This window comes from Phycodurus eques, chromosome 6 (assembly GCF_024500275.1).
Source record: "Phycodurus eques isolate BA_2022a chromosome 6, UOR_Pequ_1.1, whole genome shotgun sequence".
Lineage (NCBI taxonomy): Eukaryota > Metazoa > Chordata > Actinopteri > Syngnathiformes > Syngnathidae > Phycodurus > Phycodurus eques.
In genome coordinates, this window is record NC_084530.1 from 24,443,538 (window position 1) to 24,460,599 (window position 17,062).

Consider the following 17,062-nt stretch of genomic DNA (forward strand, 5'->3'; position numbering starts at 1 on the left):
AGCCTTCATAATTATTATTATTATTAATCATCAATCTTTTTATTATGATTAGTGAGTGCAGTAAGCAGAATTACCTGTAGGGGGCGGACGCGTGCTGCAGAACACAGCCTGATAAGCCCCAAGCAGAGGCAGTTGCACCTGGAAAGACAAGATAATCCAAAATGATTTAGAGCGCTCCCTTGTTAATTGTTTAAACCGGCAGGCGTTGGATTGCAAACAAACAAAGCCAGGAAGAAATGACACAGCATTTGTTTCAACTATATATATATAACTATATATATATATATATATATAATTAAAAAAAACGTGCACACTGCATTTTCTTTCCCTACTTAATGGTGTAGAATCCCACCAGCCTCTGACTGCAGGTTCTGCTGATTAAAAGCGGAGCTTCTTGCCAACGCAGGATTTTGCCTCACATTTCATAAACTTTTAGCGCAATAAACGGCACATTCACGCATCCGCGGGGTAAATTGCTCTTTTCTTTGGCAGCCAGCAAGAAGGCCGTACAGCTGCGATGCAGCGGGCGCAGCGAGGCCTGCACACGTAGGAAGCGGGAGGCTGTAGTTTAACAACAGTACTGTAATGATTCAGGTAAGGGTAGGAATAATCATATTGCCAAGAAAAATGTAATAATCATTAGGCACAGTCTCAAAGAAATCAGATGGATTCATTGGCAAACTGTGAGGCAAGAAAATTAGCTCCAGTCACTTTACATTGAATGATTTTGCTGCCAGGCCCTTTGATTTTTGATTTACAGTATTTTTACTCCTTCTTTACCACAACGGACCGATACAAAGTTTTTCCCTCACTCGTGAACAAGAACAAGACCCCAAGATACTTGAACTCCTCCACTTGGGGCAGGATCTCGTCCCCGACCTGGAGAGGGCATGCCACCCTTTTCCGACTGAGGACCACGGTCTCTGATTTGGAGGTGCTGATTCTCATCCCAGCCGCCTCACACTCGGCTGCAAACTGCTCCAGTGAGAGTTGGAGCTCACGGCTTGATGAAGCCAACAGAACCACATCATCAGCAAAAAGCAGAGATGCAATACTGAGGCCACCAAACCGGACCCCCTCTACGCCTTGGCTGCGCCTAGAAATTCTGTCCATAAAAGTTATGAACAGAATCGGCGACAAAGTGCAGCCTTGTCCAACCCTCAACGGGAACGAGTCCGACTTACTGCCGGATATGCGGACACGGTCGAACGCCTTCTCCAAGTCTACAAAACACATGTAGACTGGTTGGGCGAACTCCCATGCACCCTCGAGGACCCTGCCGAGGGTGTCGAGCTGGTCCACTGTTCCACGGCCAGGACGAAAACCACACTGCTCCTCCTGAATCTGAGATTCGACTTCCCGACGGACCCTCCTCTCCAGCACCCCTGAATAGACCTTACCAGGGAGGCTGAGCAGTGTGATCCCCCTGTAGTTGGAACACACCCTCCGGTCCCCCTTCTTAAAAAGGGGGACCACCACCCCAGTCTGCCAATCCAGAGGCACTGTCCCCGATGTCCACGCGATGTTGCAGAGGCGTGTCAACCAGGACAGCCCCATAACATCCAGAGCCTTTAGGAACTCCGGGCGAATCTCATCCACCCCCGGGGCCCTGCACCGAGGAGCTTTTTAACTACCTCGGTGACCTCAAACCCAGAGATAGGAGAGCCCGTCTCAGAGAACCCACACTCTGCTTCCTCATGGGAAGGCGTGTCGGTGGAATTGAGGAGGTCTTCGAAGTATTCTCCCCACCGACTCACAACGTCCCGAGTCGAGATCAGCAGCGCCCCATCCCCACTATACACAGTGTTGGTGGTGCACTGCTTTCCTCTCCTGAGACGTCGGATGGTGGACCAGAATTTCCTCGAAGCCGTCCGGAAGTCTTTCTCCATGGCCTCACCGAACTCCTCCCATACCAGTGTTTTTGCTTCAGAGACCACCAGAGCTGCATTCCGCTTGGCCAGCCGGTACCCATCAGCTGCCTCAGGAGTCCCACAGGACAAAAAGGCCCAATAGGACTCCTTCTTCAGCTTGACGGCATCCCTCACCGTTGGTGTCCACCAACGGGTTCGGGAATTGCCGCCACGACTGGCACCGACCACAGCTCCGGTCGGCCGCCTCAGCAATGGAGGCGTGGAACATGGTCCACTCGGACTCGATGTCCCCTGCCTCCCCCGGAACATGAGCAAAGTTCTGTCGGAGGTGGGAGTTGAAACTCCTTCTGACAGGGGATTCTGCCAGACGTTCCCAGCAGACCCTCAAAATACGTTTGGGCCTGCCACGTCGGACCGGCATCTTCCCCCACCATCGGAGCCAACTCACCACTAGGTGGTGATCAGTTGACAGCTCCGCCCCTCTCTTCACCCGAGTGTCCAAGACATGCGGCCGCAAGTCCGATGACACGACCACAAAGTCGATCATCGAACTGCGACCTAGGGTGTCCTGGTGCCAAGTGCACGTGTGGACACCCTTATGCTTGAACATGGTGTTCGCTATGGACAATCCGTGACGAGCACAGAAGTCCAATAACAGAACACCGCTCGGGTTCTGATCGGGGGGGGGCCGTTCCTCCCGATCACGCCCTTCCAGGTCTCACTGTCATTGCCCACGTGAGCATTGAAGTCCTCCAACAGACCAATGGAGTCCCCAGCGGGAGCGCTCTCCAGCACCCCCTCCAAGGACTCCAAAAAGGGTGGGTACTCTGAACTGCTGTTTGGTGCATAGGCACAAACAACAGTCAGGACCCGTCCCCCCCACCCTAAGGCGGAGGGAGGCTACCCTCTCGTCCACCGGGGTGGACCCCAACGTACAGGCGCCGAGCCGGGGGGCAATAAGTATACCCACACCTGCTCGGCGCCTCTCACCGTGGGCAACTCCAGAGTGGAAGAGAGTCCAACCCCTCTCGAGAGGACTGGTACCAGAGCCCAAGCTGTGTGTGGAGGCGAGTCCGACTATATCTAGTCGGAACTTCTCGACCTCACACACCAGCTCTGGCTCCTTCCCTGCCAGAGAGGTGACATTCCACGTCCCTAGAGCCAGCTTCTGTAGCCGGGGTTCGGATCGCCAAGGTCCCCGCATTCGGCCACCGCCCAGCTCACACTGCACTTGACCCCTATGGCGGTCGGGTGCCCCCTTTCCTCAGGAAAAATATCACCTTATAAATATTGTACTTTCTAAGTACTGTATAACAAATAGAATGTAAAGAATTAAACAGTTTGTGCATCATGATTTAATACATTTTATTGTGCTGCTTCTTCCGGTGTGCTCGCCTTGGCCACTCGGAGGGACTTTAATGCAGTCATGCAGACACAAACGAAGGAGAATATGTACTACTACTATTACTGTGACTCAGTAAAATGCTGTAATTGTCATTTTTGTGGAGGCTAAATAATATACAGGATACTTTGACTGTTCTATCATCTGTCTGCATTACGTTGCTTTGCGTTTAAATATCTGTTGCTAAAAGGGTATTATTAAAACCGCGGCTAGCAACACTAACCACTAGCATGTCAATGGCAACATGTTTGAAATACACTGGATTCTCTTTCTTTTATATTTAGTTTTACAGCAAACCTTAACTATGAGAGGCATTAAATAGCTTGAAGCCTCTTTTTTTTCGAGAATTGTTACACATACTTCTCTTCCAACACTTTCAAGTGAAAAAAAAAATGACAGATTTATTACCATATATAAGTGAATAATGACAGGTATATGATTTAAAAATAAAAAAATAAAAAATGTTTAAATTGAAACTTACACTTCGGCCATCTTATATTGGCGAAAAATATCTACATACATATATATATACACATTAAATCAGTAGTAAAGTCTCAATGACAGAAAATATTTGTATGAAAATTCTTTGCTATAAGTGTAAAACTATCAACTAGAACTAGTACGTGGAGCAGAAACTGGAATAATCCGTGACCAACTATTCTTACACTCTACTGCTTTCGACCCCACAAGCTGAGTTTTTAAATCAAGGACTTTATTTATCTTGGGGGTCCCGAATGAATACGCCCTTCAATTCGACTGGCGTCTTGAGGATGTGACTCTACCCCACCCCACCTCCACCACCCCACCTCCACCACCCCCACCAGCTTTTGTCCTCCAGCAAGTCTCCCATTCAATCAATATCAAATTAAAAGAAGAACAGAGAGGCAGCCCACAGTAAAATGACCAGAAAAGAGCAGACTGACGTTCACCAGGTGGACAAAATAAAAAAAATAAAAAAAAACATCAATTGGCCTGAATGCTATTATTCAGCAGCAGCAGTGCCTCAGTCTGTATTGACTTAGACTGAGGACTGATTTGTTTTGCATTGAGATGGTCCACTGTGGGTTAGGAAGAAGGGCTTTTTACAGTTAATAATGTTATGGCACATTTGCGACAGAGTGATTTGTTTTCGCATTTTAAAATCAATAGTGGTGAAAATATTCATTCCTTCAGTTAAGAACGCTTCCATGATTCCATGCCATCAATTTTTAATTTGTCATAATCATTTGTCTCTTTATTGGGTTTGCAAGATAATTTGGGTTGAAAATGCCCAAAATGCCCTTTTTCAAGCTATTCAGGTTGGCCTTTTACACCTGGCATTTGAGACAGACGGCTTTCTCATTAATATTCCATATAATAAGTAAGGTTTGTTCTGACTGGATCGCTGATATTTCTACTTCAAATATTGAAAACAGCATTGCTCGGATTGGTCCTTGGCGATATCACGGCACCTTGTGGCTTGTGACGGCCAAGCAATCCTAGGAAAACAATTTAGTAGACTTCCTGTGTATGCTACAATAATGAGCATCACTACAGTTTGATGACATATTGACGCCGAACTAGCAAAAATGTTTTCTTTAAGGCTGTCTTTGAACAAAACATAAATTTATTTTATCTACAATTAAGATATGTAAACATGAATGAAGGTTCAAATTCTAATATTGTCATCTTTGGTGGCCCTGTGGTGACATCGTGTTAAAAAAAAAAAAAAAAAAGCCTACGGTGTTTTGTCACTATACCTTTAGCCATTCACCCGAACCGGGAGGAAGTGCTTCGACCGGTTTTGCTGAATGCGGAAGTAGGTTGCACATATACCAGATTCACCAAACGTTGGGATTATTGGCCCACTAATGAGGAACGTGAGCTGAAAGGAGATGTGGGTGAAAATTAAAAGAGAGGGGGATATTTTGAAGTTCTGCTCAAAATCTACCCGTTTTGAAAGCCTCGTGCCTTTTGCGTTAAATCGCCAAACCACATAGATGTCAAACTTAAATGCATTCTTTTTTTTTTTATTATTGAACCATATCACAGACTCATTTTGACCCATGTTATGCATTTAAGTTAAAAAAGGTTTTATGCTGGCCAGTTTGACCACGTGACCAACGGATCATTTCTATTTCCATTATTTCCTAGTTGAGGGGGAAAATGTCAAATCCGGACAAATTGGAGATTAAACAAAATTGACTGTGTTCAACTTTAGAGGTTCTGCTAATAATGCATTATTAAACTTAGAGGTGTGCTTATTCACTTGTTTGTACTGCCTTCAAGTGGGCGAAAATAAAAGGGAGGGCACGTTGAACAAGACCAGCATTTACTTCACTGAGAGCTGCCTAAATTGAGAAAAAGGATTACCCGTTCTCTTCATAAATATTAAAAATGTACAGTTATTCATTAGATCACAAACATTCAGCACAGAAAAATCAAAACCTCAAAAAAAAAGGGAAAAACAATTACAATTAGGTACAAATGCAAACTACAATCAAAACTAGTCAACGTACAACAGTATGTAACCAAAACAACAACAAAAAGCTGGTTGTAATGAAGATCATTGATCGTGTACACAATGAAGTGGCCACTGAGTGTAAAAGAAAGAGTGTTACACCTCAGGATAAAATGTAAATGTGAACAAGACTGAACAAGTAACATATGGGGTCTGCCTGGTCATGTGATTCTCCACGCCGCAGAAAGGAGGAGTTTTTTTTTTTTTTTTAAATTAACACTGCAGAGTTTGGAATCCATGTTAAAGCTGCACACTTGCTCAACATGATCACATTAAACTTTCAGCTGATATCCCTCTGGCCCCCGGAGCCATGCGTTTTCCTATTTATGGCATGCAGTCAAGGCCGAAAACTGACAAAATGCCTTCTGGTAGCGCTAAATGAAGTAGGCCCCTGCGTCCTGCCTGAATGATTGGTAATGGTGAGCGCGGCGACAAGCAGTCTCATTTTCCCTGCAGCTCGACCGCTTGATGAATCCCGACATAGCCGAGCATCGGTATTCTAAGTGTGGAGCTACACCGCTCAGCGTATTTTGATACAGGCGGTGATCATCACATGGCTGGTGTATCTCCCAGGAAGTAGAAAATAAGCAGAATGGAACGCCCAAAAGGCTTGAGGGGAAAACAAAAGACAGCCACTTTGGAAGAAAATTCAATTATTCCCAGCTGTCATTGTGATGAAGTGTAGGCAGCGAAGAGTTTGTCTTGTTCTCCAGTCCATGATCCTAGCATCTTCGGAGGGGAAATACAGCTCGATAAAAGTATAAGAACCAACTAGAATAACATGATTTTTACACTCCTCACTCATAGCATAACAGAGACCAACATCCACAGTATTAGGTCAGACCATGCCCCATATCGCTTAATTAGCAACAGGAAGCAAACCTCAACCCAAACCCAGATGGCGCTTACATTTTTCTCTTCTCAAAGACCCAAATTGAACCACTTACTTAGGGTTACCTACCAACCTTTCTCAAGACCAACACCACTCCAGATGTAACAGCTAGTACACTTTGGGAAACTGCAAATACAGTCTTAAGAGGAACAATAAGTAGGAATGAGCAAGGCCTTATTTTCAAGGTATCGGGTACGCGTGAAGGCTGGCCGATACCAGCCACCAATACTTCAGGCAAAAAACTGACAGAGTAAGTCCTCCTTGGCGGTAGTTGGCGCTATTGTTGTTTATTCGGTATTGTTTAATGATGAACCTAACCCAAATAAACAACAATCAATCAATCTCACACGAGAGGGAGTGATGTTGTACTCACAAACCTTGAAACTGAGAGCTACTGCTTCAGTGAAAGGTACTTTCACAACAAGGAATTCTTCTCGAACCCATGGTGCAATACGAAACAGTTGATGATAAAAGTTCAAATATAAATAGACTAACAAGGAAAATAAACTGAAATGAGCATAAAGAGTGTGGAATAGGAATCAGGTGTAGGTGTGAAATTATAATGGTGAATTACAGTGCAGTGAAAAAGTATTTGCCCCACTCTCAAATTCTTTTATTTTTGCATTGTTTCCCCACTTTAATGTTTAAGATCATAAAATAAATGTAAATAGACAAATCTAACTCAAGTGACTTAAAATGCTGTTTTGAAATTGTGATTTCATTTATTAAGGAAAACAAATTATTCAGTTACCTGGCCCTGTGAGGAAAAAGTAATTGCCCCCTAAACCTAATAAGTGGTTGGGCCATCATTAGCAGCAACAACTGCAATTAAGCATTTTCTATAACCGGTAATGAGTCTTTCACATCTCTGTAGATATTTTGGTCCACTCTCCCTTGCAGAATTGTTTGAATTCAGCAAAAATGTAGGGTTTTCAAGCATGAATGGCCTTTTAAGGTCATGCCACTTCATTTCAATCGGAGTCAAGTCCGGACTTTGACTAGGCCACTCCAATACCTTCATTTTGTTTCTTTAAGCCATTCAGAAGTTGACTTGCTGGTGTGTTTTGGATTGTTATCCTGCTGTGAAACCAGAGTGCGCTTCAGCTTGAGGTCACAAACTGATGGCTGAACATTCTCCTTCCGGATTTTCTGATAAAGAGCAGAATTCATGGTTCCATCAATCACACCAAGTGGTCCTGGTCCTGAAGGAACAAAGCAGCCCAACACCATCACACTACCACCACCATGTTTGACTGTTGGTAGGTTGTTCTTTTTCTGAAATGCTGTGCTATATTTACACCAGATGTAACGAGACACACACCTTCCACAAAGCTCAACTTTCATCTCGTCAGTCCATATAGTATTCTCCCAAAAGTCTTGGGAATCATTCAGATGTTTTTTTTTTTTTTCCAAAAAGTAACACGAGCCTTTATGTTCTTTTTGGTCAGCAGTGGTTTTTGCCTTGGAACTCTGCTGCGGATGCCATTTTTGCCCAGTCTCTTTCTTATTCTTGTGTCATGAACACTGACCTTAACCTAGGCAAGGGAGGCCTACAGTTCTTTAGAAAATGTTCTGAGTTCCTTTGTGGCTTCCTGGATGAGTCATTGCCGTTCGCTTCGGGTAGTCTTTGTAGGCTGGCCAATCCTGGACAGGTTCACAACTGTTTCTCCATTTCTCCATTTGAGGTTAATGGCTCTCCCTATGGTTCGCTGGAATCCTAAAGCTTTAGAAATGGCTTTGTAACCCTTTCCAGACTGATAGATGTCAATTACTTTATTTTTTTGACTTTTCTTGAATTTGTTTGGATCGTGTCATTTTTGTCAGTTTTTTTTAGTCCAACTTGATTTTGTCAGACAGGTTCTGTTTCAGTGAGTTCTTGATTGAACAGGTCTGGAGGTAATCAGGCTTGGGTGTTAGTTCACTTGGGTTATCTTTGTCTGGTATATACATTTGTTTGATTATCTTAAACATTAAAGTGGGGAAACTATGCAAAACTATAGGAATTTGAGGAGGGGGCCCATTACTTTTTCACAGCACTGTAGTGTTCATGAGTCTGATGGCAGAGAGGAAGAAGCTATTCATGTGGCGGGAGGTTCTGATCCAAATGGAGTCTCCTGCCTGAGACACTTTTTTTCTTGTCTGCATTTATTTTAGTGATATGGTGATAATGCTGATAACCGTAATAATTTTATTATCATTATTATACTCGTGGTGTTTTATAGGAAAAGATGACTCCTGCTGTTGGCTCTCAATGGAGCGTCAGGCTCCTTTCACAAGTTACTGCTGCTTACGGAATTTATCACCATTTCAGGAATAAAAGAGAAAATGGTTTTAAACCTATGTAACGGCAAGTAAACTGGAGGTGTAAAAAGTTAAATTCAACTACCCTGAATGGGATGTGGCAACTGTGTGATGCAGCGGTCTGTCGATTAACAGCTCTATCACGACAGGTTTTAGTGGCCATTTATCTATAAAATGCCACTTATTGAAGAGGTGGGAAATTGATACGTTTAATCTGGATTTAAGGAATTACACACCGGCTTCAATCTTGTGGTTACAAGGGTTTCAAAAATAGTCTGCAACAGAGATGTCTTCAGGGTTTGTGGGTTTTTATATGATGCACATACAGTGAACTCCTGCATATTTGCGGTTCAGTGATTTACTAATTTGTGGATTTTTTTGGGAACCTATCCTGTTATTCGTAGAAAATTTTGTCGCTGTTTTTGTGTGCATCCCAAAGCAATAACATTGACTTTGGCACTATCTGGTGGAATCTTAGTGTTGTTTTTGGTTTAATTAATTGATAGTGTTTCTTCATCTGCGTTTGAGAGGTCCTGATTTGTCTTTGGTCTTTGAATGCACTTTGTGTACAGTCAAAAGTGAATGTTTGTTTCTGCTTCTCTCCCGATGTAGCTACGAATAATAGTCTACGGTGTAGTCTACTTTGCAGGTACAACAGCAAACATTTATTATTGCGTGTAAATGCCAAAAGGTAAGTTCAATTATGTAAAGGGGAGGAAAATGGGGGGGGACAAAAAATATGTTGTACATGCTAGAGGCGGACATAGGAGTGGATTTTGACTCCCACTCTCACAGATATTGATTCCATTCCCCCCCAATCCTGAGGCAAAATATTAGAGATTACCACGAAAATCATGGTTTCTACTCCAGTCATGCTTTCCATTCCCAGTGACTTTGTTATCGTAGTTCCCGCTCCCACCAACTCCGGTGACTTTCGTTCCCACTCCTGCTGCTCCCGGTGAGGTTTGCTCCCCGTCCTGCCCCATCCAGCGTTTAATAGTGAAATTCAGTCCCATCCCGGGGGAATCCGGAAGGACCCGCGGGTGCTGGTGGCAATCCCGAAAAATGTTAGCCTCTAGTATATGCCCCCACTATTGTAAACATGATATGCTGATTAATATTGTATTCGTGGAATAAAAATTAAATAGATACATTCATCACTTTTTACCTACCCCAGGGATCAGCTATGTTGGTCAATATCACCCTCTGTTGCCGTATAAAATTAACGTCACAAGTGCCCTCGCTCTTGCATTGTCAATGTCACATGACCAAACGCGGAAACCAGTATATCGAGCTCCCCATGTATGCTATGTTAACTAGCAAGCTGCAGGTTGATTACGTGATGGTTAAAAAACATCATGTAATAAAAAAAATATTTGTTGTGCGTTTCCTTTAATGCCATTTATGTCAAGTGCTATTGCGCATATTTATTTGCATCCCACATGATGTCATGTCAGTTTGTGCTAGTGCGTTAGGCAAGTATGCTAGCTATTACTATTGATGAGCCTCAAGTGTAGGTGGTTCTTTTGTGTTGAATGATGTAACTCCTCAATACTGCATATACATGCTCGATACATGGCCTTGGTGCTTTATGATCATTCTGTTTTAAGTGCATTGCCGTCATCTTGTGGCATCTATACGAAATTATAAACCCCTTTCAGAGGGAGCGCAAATTATTTGTTGATTTTCGCTATTCGTGGCAAGGGGCAGTCCCTATCTCCGCAGCGGTTTACTGTAAAGAAGTGGCACCTTTAAAAGGTAACGTCATTTGGAATTTGCTGGAAAAATGGTTTAACTGCCATCATGCACGATGTCACGAGAGACTCTGACATAAGGATTAACTCCACAAGTGTGTCTTGCTTTTTTGTCAAGCCAGAAATGGCAACGAGGAAAAATGAGACGATAACTATAAGAAATGGAACTTTACGTCCACATAATAATCTACAAAAAGAAAGCGCACCACGAAGTCAGTTACGTTTAGTCCTTACGTGAAGAGACTCACCTCAACAGAGATATTTGTGTTTAACAAAATGTCCGCTGCAGGTTTCCCATGCTAGGATATGCACACTAATTGTAATTGTATTTGGGCGTCTTGGTGTTGAAGTGCTGCCTCCACGAGTGGAAAAAAAACAACAATCCATACTTCTGTTTTCAATGGAGGGTCATGCACACTTTGCAGTTCACTTTCACTTTTTCAGACCCGGGGCACAACAAGCAGCCACTCCCTAGTCATCATGGTAACGAAAGACATATTGGCTTATTTGCATGACACAGAACCACCCCTTCAAAACAGGCAGAATTCAGCATCGGTTTAAATGTGGGTGAAAAGTGTTCTATAATTCTTGATCCTTGTGGTCTTTTGACAAATGCATATGTATCCTTTAAATGGTGAGCGAGTAAACAATTTACTGTTTAAGATAACCTATTTTTATACTTGCACCGCATTTTTTAAAATATTCTTTACAGTCATACATGACATCAAATCACTTTCAGCAAGCCTCTATACATTTACTTCCTTAAAAGGTGGAGTAAGAAGCTTTCAAGCTGCTCACAAAAGCTGAATATAACCTTACATCACTCCTCTAAAATGAAATTAGAGGCGTTAGATGGGACCAGAGAGGGAAACATTTTCAAAAGATCGTCTTCATAATATTCTACTGTTAGTCAATACAAATAGTGAACGTATATGAAATTATTATTTTTTTTAATTACAAACACCTTTTAACATGACATCCCTGTAGTAGTCTTAGTATACAGCACTAAAACAAATTTTTTTACACTTGTTAGTTAAAATGTGACTTAAAACATTGTCTGCACAGTTGAAGGTTTTATACTTGTCCAAGTTTGACCCTAGAAGGGAGTATTTCAATTATTTTCTATGGGGGAAAAAAAGTGTACACATTTACGAGTGAATCAGAGGTCGCGCCCAGTGTCCCGGAACGAACGTACTGGCTCAGCTTAATCAATCTGAAAGGCGAGAGTGAATCTTAATAGAATGCACACTTAGCTTATTTTCAGCACCCTCAACCGGTAGGCCATTACTGACGATAGATTTTGTACCCCCGTCCTTCTCTGTGCTGATGGTCATGGATGATCAACGGCTAGTAAAAAAGATGGCACTTTTAACAGCTGAGCTATAAATCAGAGACTAGAGGATGGTCTGACACGACGTGGGAGTCACTTTCTGTCGTGTTTGCCCCCTCTCTTTTGCATGTAACTATATTCACCTGCATACGGAGACGTACCCCGCTTGAACGTGCTGCTGTGGCAATGCAGTGTTATCCGGGGAACTATAGTGGGCAAGGCAGACCATTCATTACCGTTTAAAAGCACACTTTGGAGCCGGAACTGCGGTTTGTCTTCCAAGACGAGGGCTTGGACTGAGACGTAATCGAGTGAGCACTGCTGTGATGAGCTCGTGTATGATGTAATGATCAGTCAGGTGGACATGTATACACTACGAAAACCTCTGCAGACCGTAGTAATGGACTTGAATAATTTATTGGGTTCTGTTTGCCGTCCATGAACAGAAGATGAAAAAACTGCTGGTATAATGCTTCAGAGGCAAGGCATAAATGTGGATGCGTTTTCCAATATTGTGGTCCAGTAGAGCCTATTAAATGATGATATAAAAAAAAAAAAAAAAAAAAAATTAAATTAAATCAACACTACAGTAAACTGCCAAGTATAGGGACTGAGCTCAGCCACAAATTAGTGTTATAATTGCCTATAATAATCGTGTAAACCACAAATATACCACAAACTTTGATCTCAAAGCACTTTCATATCATTTCAAAAACATGATCTTACAAATATTACCCTTAAAAATAAATGGCTAATACTGTAGATGATTTGATTAAGAAATGTTCATGCACGTGCGGCAAAAACTCTAACTTCCACTGATTCACAACCCAGGCTAAACTTAGCTCCTCCCTGACATATAACAGTAGAGATGTATCACTTAAGCAATACTTCCTTGACACCAATGACTACTTTCCTATTAGCCATGGCACCATCTTGTAGCATCTTAGGGCGTTAGAGGAAGAGCACAAAAATTTGTGAATAGGTGAGTTTTTCAGCTGAGCATAGGTTAAAAAAACAAAAACAGTGCAAAACTAGTTTCCAAAGTCAGTATTTAACTGATGCACAATGCAGCAGTGGCTCATCTTTCTTTTAGGCTTTGGAGACAGTTCAGGTCCTGCTGACAAAAATATATTTAAAAAAATATAGTTGAATATAACAAAATTAAGTGAGTTACTGATGGTGTAGCGGTACATTTTCCCCTGATTTCGATCCACACAGCGTGGGTTCATCTCACACTCAGTGGCAGTGTGAAAGGGAGTGTATATGGTTGTCTGTCGCTATATGTGCCCTGTGATTAAATGGCGACCAATCCACGGTGTAGCCCGCCTTTTGCCTGAAGTCAGTGAGGCGCCAGCCCTTAACTGGATGCAAAATAAGTGACAGGGTAGGCTACATTGTATAAAATGCACTGAATATTCCAGCCTGTCAAAAATAAACAAAAGCAGTGCACAACAACAATGAATTAAAAAAAAAAAAAAAAAAAAAAGTATTTACAAAAACTACATTACCTAGTAGCAAAAACTATTAATATGCATTCTATCGTGGGACAGGTGTCTGTGTGATTTATTAAATTTATTTTACTAGTAACAATCCCTCAGACAAATTTGATTATCTCTGTGGTGTGCAAAAAATATATATGGTAGTATATAGTTTAAACTTTAGGGATCTTTAAATAACAGTATTAATTAAAAAAGCAAAAAAACCTTTCGGTGCTGCACCTTTGAGACGGTCCCTACTACATGTCAAACTGATGTTATTTGGTCCCAACCGAGGAGGAAGTTTAGTTTCGATTGAAACAATAATTAGTCGCTTTTTGACAACCACACCCACACTCAAGTTTGCACTCCCAAACTCAACCGTGCTTAGCGCTCAACTCGCAGCCCCTATAGTGTTTGTTTTTAAAAACAGTGAAAGTAACACATTTCAGTTTTAGAAACTTGTGAGCGTCGTGACAAACATGGGGGGTGGGGGGAATAAATCGCCGTTTACCTTGCGAAGAAATGTCGCCGGGCGCGGCGCCTGAAAAGCGGGCCGACGAGCTCCGAGACTTCCCAAAAGTCTCCCAGCAACTTTGCCGACTATCCGCGTCGAAGCCATTATCAGGCGTCCAGTGTTTAACAGCCTAGTCGGGGCATTCCGATCGGAAACTAAACCACACACCTTGCCCAGAGCCAACAAAAGTAGCTTAATAGTGTACAAAATGACACAAAAAGCGAACAATTCGCCCCTCTCTCAAGTCCAAAATATGCGTGGCTGGTGTGGATAGTTAGAAGAAGACACAGCCCAGTTTGAACCGCATTTCCTCTTCGCCGACCTCCCCTCCCTCTTTTGACTCCACTTGGCTGCTTGTTTTTGCACAAAACAACCGGCAGGGAGGAGAAGTGAGCGGCCAAACTCCCATGTTTTGAACGTGAAAGCCGTCCTTTTCTTTTTTTTACTGGTGTCATTTTTGGGCCGAAGTAGCAGACATGCTAATTGCTAACCGCTAGCAAGGCAACTGTTACACGGTGAGCATTTTATCATACGCTCAAAGCAGCTACCTACTAAACATAGTCAGTTTAGAAAATTTAAATGAAATTGAAAAGAAAGACGATGTTACAAACGTAAGTTGTAAATTAAAAGAAATGGTCAGAAATTCAACATTTAGACTCGAAATGAGCTTATGTTAAACACACAACTTAGTGAGTTTTTAATTTTTATTACATGTATAGTTTTTGGAATCTTTTCCTTCCTGACCACCATTATACTACTTTCTTCCTCTCCAACCTTCCTTCCCCCAAACGAGCTTTTCATTCATGTAGGTATGTTACTAGAATTTGCAAATATGTTCATATCAAAATAGACAATATAATTGGATAAAGTGTTACATGAATAAATTGAGCCCTGGTTTGTAAGAATTGGATAAGGATTAAGGCTTTTATGCCACTTTTTATGTCGAAAATTTGCCCAAATGTTCTGCCCAGAAATCAATGAAAATAATTAGCAAACTTGTGACCAAAACCAAGACCCTTTGGTAGAAAAAATACCTGGATGTTAGTCTTATTAGTTGAAAATGGGACGTTTAAAAAGGCCATTTTCCAGTTTTTGACCCATTTGAGCATCTCATTTTGATGATCAAACTGAGAGCAAGCAAATAATGAGAATTACTTCAAACTTAACAGAAAAGAAGAACAATAGTAAATCACCACCATATCGTTTTCTATCATCATAGAATCCTATGAACATGTGATTTTCGACGCTGAAATCGAGAGACATTTGCATCTTTGTCCGTACCACAGAAAATCTCAACCGAATCTGAAAAAAACGGGTGGTAGAGGGATTTCCCAACAATGTAATCTGAAACGAACAAGTATTAACTTGCGGAAAACAATGAGAAAACGCGATTTGTGTTGACCTCCGCTAAATTCACGTGCCCGAAATCCGGTACAAAAATAATGGTGAGAAAATGGCGTCCGTTTTTCTGAATTAAGTAACAAACCTAATTCATGCATCCTTACAGCCTTCCTTGTGTTGCATAGACCTACTTTTTGAGTTTTGTTGAATTCATAGATTAGTGTTAGGTGATTGTGTTGACTTCTAATAACCAGTAAATACTTGATTGTTGTCGACAAAAATCCAGTTTTGGTTATTTGTGCTTGGTGACGTGTCAATACGCAACAGACACACAGCGTAGTGTACGAATTACTGCCTCCTTGAGTAAAAATGTGCTAATCATCACTTTTCCCACCACACTATGGGCTAATAAATAGTAGAAGCTACTCGAGTCGCAACACTCAGGCTCTGGTCTTGATTGTCATGGTAACAAATTTGGGGTATTTTTACGAATGCCTGTCAGAAATGTTTTCAAGATACCTATAGGAACTGTTTTAAATTGTGAAAAATAAAAATGCATATGCTTCCTTTACCTCACTGATTACATCTTGCAAAAGGTAATTCCCATGTTTAGTCCCATCAGACACAATAATTCCTGCTTTTTGAGGATTGAACACAACATGTAGAATATAGTCTTCATTTTCTGTGGTACTCAGTATAGATTAATGAGGGTGGAAAGAAGTGCATTCGTGTTACTTTTAATCAGTCTGATTGATGACCAGAGTTTTTTTTTTTTTCTTTCTTACCCTGCCCTTGCAAACCTTACAAGATTTTTGCCTCTACTTTAATCAATAACCCTTTGCCGTGCAGTCGGCGGAGGGTGAGTAATTTGCTAATGTCACTCAATCCGGAGTGCCCTGTCACCAAATAGCAGCCGCCGTAATTAGCAATGCCAACGTAAATGTCACACTCTCAAAACCAATCTGTCTGCATATACAAAACTGTTTGGCTATGATGTCTGAACATTTGTCTCCCTTCCTATGCTTGTTCATGTACAGAGCAGCGAATTGCAGCCAGCCAGACTGCCGAGTCATCAATACTCCCACAGAGAAGTGTAAGAAAGCCTGTATTCGATCGATATGCTAAGGCAAGCTGTTTACATTTTACATTTCCCCACATTTTTGGGAGCTCACGTTCTAATTTTTTCATTTCTTCATTCAGAGGGACATACTATTACATGACTAAATTTAGCAAAACAACATATTATCAGTATGAGCATCACAAGCAGCTGGCTCTCACAGAGGCTGACTCTTTCTTGAATTTCAGATAGGATGTCAGATTTATTCAGCACATTGGCCCTGAGGTGTCTGAGGCAGGCTGAATTGGTTTCTCTAATATAGCTCACTCCACTTATTTACGGCAAGTATTTTTTTTCTGATCAGTTAAGTTAATTACATCAACAAAATTGTGCACTGGCATTATTTTTTTCATGTTGCTAGGTTAGTGCTATTTATTTGGCCTCGACAGCTTGAAAGACTGTCTCTGTTCAGGAATTTGTGCTTATGCTGCCACCTTGTGCTCATGGATTAATGATAAAGAAACTCACACTGAAATACTTTTATTCAAGTTTAATAGGTGGCGGCACGGTGGCCGACTGGTTAGAGCGTCAGCCTCACAGTTCTGAGGACCCGGGTTCAATC

General features: G+C 41.9%; 1 protein-coding gene across 1 annotated transcript in view; it reads right to left on the minus strand.

Annotated features, from left to right (window-relative positions):
* Positions 1–14,369, minus strand: part of LOC133403863 (calcium uniporter regulatory subunit MCUb, mitochondrial-like) — a 20,550-nt gene extending 6,181 nt beyond the window's left edge. The window contains exons 1-2 of the mRNA XM_061679226.1: positions 14,040–14,369; positions 75–138 (exon numbers count right to left, since the gene is read on the minus strand). Coding sequence (XP_061535210.1) covers positions 75–138; positions 14,040–14,147 — 172 coding nt within the window. The 5' untranslated portion in view covers positions 14,148–14,369. The remainder of the gene's footprint in view (positions 1–74; positions 139–14,039) is intronic.
* Positions 14,370–17,062: the final 2,693 nt, after the last annotated feature.